Below are 5527 nucleotides of genomic sequence, written 5' to 3'. Positions count from 1 at the left end.
CACGTCAAAGAGTTTCACAAACACACAAACAAGCACAAACATTTACTCCACGATTCTGAAGTTTGGAACTACTTTTTACGTCTTATTATATACAATAATACCTGAAAATTATATAATTAATAATATATAATAATAAATTATTATTATGGTATTAAAATTACCCAACGCAGTTCAATAACATGACTTAAAGCAGTTAGGAAAATGATTCAATATTCCATATGTTCAAAATATATTAATAAATATATATAATAATTACAAAAAGTTCCACTTTCAGAAATGGGCTGAAAGGTCAGAAAGACGCAGGTCATTTGATTCTTATGACACATTATTTGCAGTTTGTGTTTGTTTGAATTCACTATTTCATTGTGTGATTCGGTCACCTTGGAGGTGAAAGAGAGAGAAAGAAGGGAAGTGGGTGGAGATCAAAAGGACTGAGAGGACAATATCATTGGTAAGTGATGACAGTGATGAAGGAGGAGCCTCAGTGAGGAGAAGAGCAAATCCCGCCCACAATGTCCCCGACATTTGCATCATGACTGAGATACTCTGTCATCAAAACATTCTTTTAAAGCCTGGACTCATGGTTACTTAGTCACATGTTTGTACAGCACTTAGCAAGTGAAAGCAAAAAGCAAAAGAACAAAAAAGAGAAATGACAATGTGTTTGAAGAGATAATGGTAAATACTACTGAGGAAAAAACTCACTGGTCAATCTTTGAAGAAGAAGATTGATTGACTCAGCTGGAATTGTTTGGCTTTGAACTCTGCAGTTAGACACTTCAAAGATCCAGCTTTGAGATTTGCATTTGAATGACTCACTGTCAGCTCTGGTTTCAGTAACCAATCAGCTCAGTCGCATTAAGTTATACTTTATTAATCCTACAAATGGGGAAATTCCACCTCCGCATTTAACCCATCCGTGAAGTGAAACACCACATACACACTAGTGAATAGATACACACACTAGGGGGCAGTGAGCACACAATTGTGGGTTAGGTGTCTTGCTCAAGGACACCTCAGTCATGTGCTGTTGGCCCTGGGGATTGAACCAGCAACCTTCCGGTCCCAGGGCCAGTTCCCTAACCTCCAGCCCACAACTGCCCCAAGAACATTAAACCCATCTGATCACATCAAAAGTCTTAGACACCCAGTTCAGTAAACAGAACAGGAATCAGAGTCTGATCTGAATGTATGTCTGACTGGAATAAATCACTTCAGAGCACACATCGTCCTGAGGCCATCTTCTCTTCTTCTCCCCTCTTTTAGTATCTGTCTCAGAGAAGGTGAAGTAATACAGTTCCATAGCATCACGTTCCTGTAATGAAATGAACATTTTATATATTCTTTTTAAGATTCTTTTGACTAAGATTATGCAGCTAAAGTCTGTGGAGCTGGTTTGCTGTAGCCAGGAACATGAAAAAAACAGGCCCTACTGGGGCTTGAACACCTGCCCCTTTAGTTTCAGAGTGTAAGAGTGCCCTGTTGGTTCATATGTAGCAGTTCAGGCTCCATGAGCATCATTGCTCATGGGGGCCCTCTATGGTGCAGTAAGAGCCCCTTCTAGATTTCACCTGACACCTATAACATCTGTAAGAAAGCAACACTTTGCATTATGTGGTCATGACCAAACAACTAGCCATAACTGGTTGCTGTTTATTTCGTGTACCAAGTTGTTATTGTAAAATATTTGGGATTTTCACAAGAGTCACTGCAGAAACAGAGCTTACGGCTATCAGAGTGCGTGGATGGTAACATTATAGCTTAGCAAGTTGGAGCTCATTACTCTTAACTCTTATAACATTATTATAATGTTTTTACTTGAAAAATCAATTTGCTGTGAAAAAAGTTATTGTTTCATTCATGTTGTCATTTTTTTCCTTGATTCCCTGCCACCCCAAAGGGTCTTTTCATAGGCCTGACCAAAACATTACTAATGACCATCTTCTTCCATTTTCAAATCTGCTCCAGTAGGTGGGCACTCAAGAGGTCGTCCCTTCAGGCCCCCTTCAATTGTGCTGACATCAGGAACGTCTTGTCCTGACAGCAGGGATGGAAAATACTAAAGTCATGGTGACTGGGTTACTAGACGAAAAGGGAAACAGGCACATTTGGCTATTTGAGTAAATCGGTTTATTAATTTTACATGAAATAGTGCATAAGTTGCAGCAGAGGAGGGGGTGTGGCCATGCTGTGCAGTGCCGATATAGCCACACCCTCACCAAGCTGAACCAACACAGATGAGCTCGGGGAGCTTCATAGGTTTATCTTATATTTTGGATGATTTGTACTTTATTTAAGAATTTTACTTAAGAAATAAAAACACATCTTACTGCTGTGGGGGTTATGATAATGTCACACTATGCAGGCCAAGTTTACCATTGTGTTTAATTGTGTTTGAGTGAACTGCAGTCATTCTAGTCAGCCTTGCTAGCCTGATTTACACCAAGTATGATCAACATGTACCCAGCATTAAAGCTAATAACTGCTAAAATAACTGTTAATTATATCTGTTAAAGGGCCTGTATCACAGAAAACCAAAAAACATTTCCTGTTATAAAATATTACTGGCTGTTGTCTTTTACGTTTAAGAACTTTTAAGTGTCTGTGGTGTTTGTAAGTTGTTACCAGTATTAGCTCATTTTGCAGGTTGCTCTGGGTAAGACCACATTCTAAATAAATAATGTAAATAAATAAATAAATACATACATGTAAATTTATTAAACTGACTATTCCACTTCCAAAATAGAAATGTTGGTCTTTGTTTCAGAATGTTTAGTCAGTATGCTTTGGGAAACAGTTTTCCTGGCAGCATCTACACGTCTAATGCCAGAGACTAATGCTTTTACTGTGTCTGTGTGTTGGCATCACTCTTTAAAACAGTAAAGTATTCCCTTTATTATTATTATTATTATTATTATTATTATTATTATTATTATTATTAATAGTAGTAGTAGTAGTAGTAGTAGTATTAGTAGTAGTATTAGTATTAGTATTAATTAGTTAATTAATTATTTTTTTCTTGCTTTCAGGAAAACACAACTCCATAAAATCCCTTTCAATTTCTTAGAACAGGTGTTTGGTATGACTTCCCAAAAGAACAATGATGGCATACCTGCTCTTGTAGCTCGCCTGGTCTTGAGAGATCGTGTGTGTCAGGGTGAGATTTACTGCCTTGAAATGCACAGAGAAACAGAAGATCAGAGTCACTGAAAAAAAGAGGGAAAATACAAAATATGTGGATTCCTCAATTAAGTCACCTCGGCAGTGTTTACAGATTTTCCACGTCATACAGAAGCAGCACAGTGTGACGTTCCAGACAGCAAACAAACCCAGAGCCAGTCCCATCACAAGTAGAGCTGAATGGTGAGGCACAGACTGAGCTAGAAAGGAGAGATCAGACCTTAACTACATACAGTTTTAGTAGCTTCTCCTGTTGTTTAAGCTTTGTTTCCTGTGAAACTATGAGAAGTGCAGTGGAGGAGAACAAAGACATTGCCTTACTAAAAACTGTGTGGCACATACATCACTGTTAGAGTCCAAGATCATCCATGTGTTTAATATCCAATGAAAATTGACAGTTAATTATCTTCATTTTTATGTAATTTTATAATTATTCAACATCAAAGGGTTAGTGTTCGTAGTCTTGGTTGTTAAGAGTTAAATTTTTTTTTTTTCCGTGGCATTAATTTTTTTGTTGTTGTTTTGTTTTCCCACTTATTTTTCTTTGACTATTTACTAAACCATTATTTTGATTATTAATGAGGGGCAGTGCTGTATTAGTACAGTACACAGTAATGTGTGGTTCAATGCACTCTCTAATAATTTCTGAGTACATAAATGGCACAGCCATCTAGAAGTAACTGATGCTACGATAAACTTCTCTGCATTGTGTGCACAATTTAAATATGGTAATGATTTTAGCACCTGCCTGTTTCCACAGTTGATCCACTGCCCCAAATGATCTTCCCACAAGCAGCCACAGTGCAGTAGTAAGTTCCAGTATAGTGCTGGTCGAGGATGTTCTTAGAGAACTCATACAGAGAGCAGCTTGTAGAAGAGCTGATCTCATACTGATGACTGCTGCTGTTCTGATGAGTGTAAATGATTTCAGGAAAGGATTGTCCTGCAGCAGCTCTGAACCAGATCACTCGGAGATCTGCTGCTCTGATCTCAGAGAGGACTGTGCACTGCAGAGTGACCGACTCTCCTGGAGAAACTGACCCCTGTACTGGAGTTTGGAGCACTGAGATGTTTAAGTGAGGATGATCTGGTCAGAATAATACAGTTATTAGACAGCGTCCATTGTACATATTGAGGTGCAAAGTTCTACTGGTATAAAGTAGTATAATAGTTCATAATCAATGGATATTCACAGTCCATGTTTTTAAAAGATTTTAAATATTTTGCATAACGAACCAATCAAACTAAGCCTAAAACATCTAGGAATACAATAATAGACACGACAGATTGAAATGATTTACTTATTTCTTGAGTTTTTGTGCATTATTTGTACATAATTTGGATAGGAATTTAATACAGTTAACACTGTCATGAAATGTCATTTTCATGTTAATAGATACAGTGTGGCTACACTGATTAAACCCTTTAATGGCCAGGACCTGCCAGTAGGCCCTGATTTGTTTTAAACACCTCTATAACTTCAAAATAACCAGAATAATCCATGTTGTCACTGAATAATAAGGCTCAAAATAATTTTATGGTGGAAAAATACAGATGAATAATTACCTGTAATAGCTAAGAATGTTCCAGTGGAAAACTTGATCATCTTCATCACAGATATCCCACAGTAGTACATCGCTTCGTCGTCTTTTGTGGGGTGTGGTATAGTCAGACTAACGCTGTTCTCCACTCTCTCCAGTTTGAAGCTTGAGTTTTTGAAATGTGATGAAAATACTGCTTCCATAAATGCCCCCTTGATGTCCACCTCCTGAGGCATTTGTCCCACTGGCTGTTTGTACCAAAACACATCTTCAGTACTCTGATGGTCAGCCAGTGTGCACTGAAGGGTAACGGCTTCACCAGGCTTAGCAGAGACATACGACTGTTTCTGGTAAATATCCACAGTTTCTGCAGCGTCTATAAAAGAATTATTGAGCAGTCAGTTTTAAACAAAACTGTTAGTGGCTTATGACAGAAACTGTTAAGGTTATTACATAACATTAAAACTATAGAGCAATAAAACGTACATATTTCACAGACAGACAACATAAGAATCCAGGCTGAAACCGTCCTCATGACTGAAATGACTGACACTTTGAGTAACATGTTTGAAAGGAAGTGATTGACAGACTAGGCTGCTTTTGCCTGATGAGTTTACAACATTCTCACCTCATTGGCTGACACAGGTCATGGGTAACAGCAAGAGTAATTTTCCTTCACTTCTTTTGTTATGTAGTTTAACCACCAAAAGCCCCTCTGGCTTCCTTTTTAATCTTGCTGTCTATCACTGGTGGAGAAAGTGCAGAGAATTCAAGTTAAAGTTGGCAAAAACTGTCATTAATTTAAA

General features: G+C 37.9%; 1 protein-coding gene across 1 annotated transcript; it reads right to left on the bottom strand.

The window, feature by feature from the left end:
* Positions 1 to 1046: 1046 nt before the first annotated feature.
* LOC108416899 lies at positions 1047 to 5286 on the bottom strand. The gene is made up of 5 exons (XM_037540363.1): positions 5208 to 5286; positions 4747 to 5097; positions 3258 to 3380; positions 3113 to 3171; positions 1047 to 1315 (listed from the first exon to the last, which is right to left on the bottom strand). The coding sequence occupies exons 1-5, from the start codon at positions 5284 to 5286 to the stop codon at positions 1172 to 1174; spliced, it is 756 nt and encodes a 251-aa protein (XP_037396260.1). The 3' UTR covers positions 1047 to 1171.
* Positions 5287 to 5527: the final 241 nt, after the last annotated feature.

This window comes from Pygocentrus nattereri, chromosome 8 (assembly GCF_015220715.1).
Source record: "Pygocentrus nattereri isolate fPygNat1 chromosome 8, fPygNat1.pri, whole genome shotgun sequence".
Classification (NCBI taxonomy): domain Eukaryota; kingdom Metazoa; phylum Chordata; class Actinopteri; order Characiformes; family Serrasalmidae; genus Pygocentrus; species Pygocentrus nattereri.
Note: the sequence above shows the minus strand (reverse complement) of the source record. Positions and strands in the feature narration are given on the sequence as shown.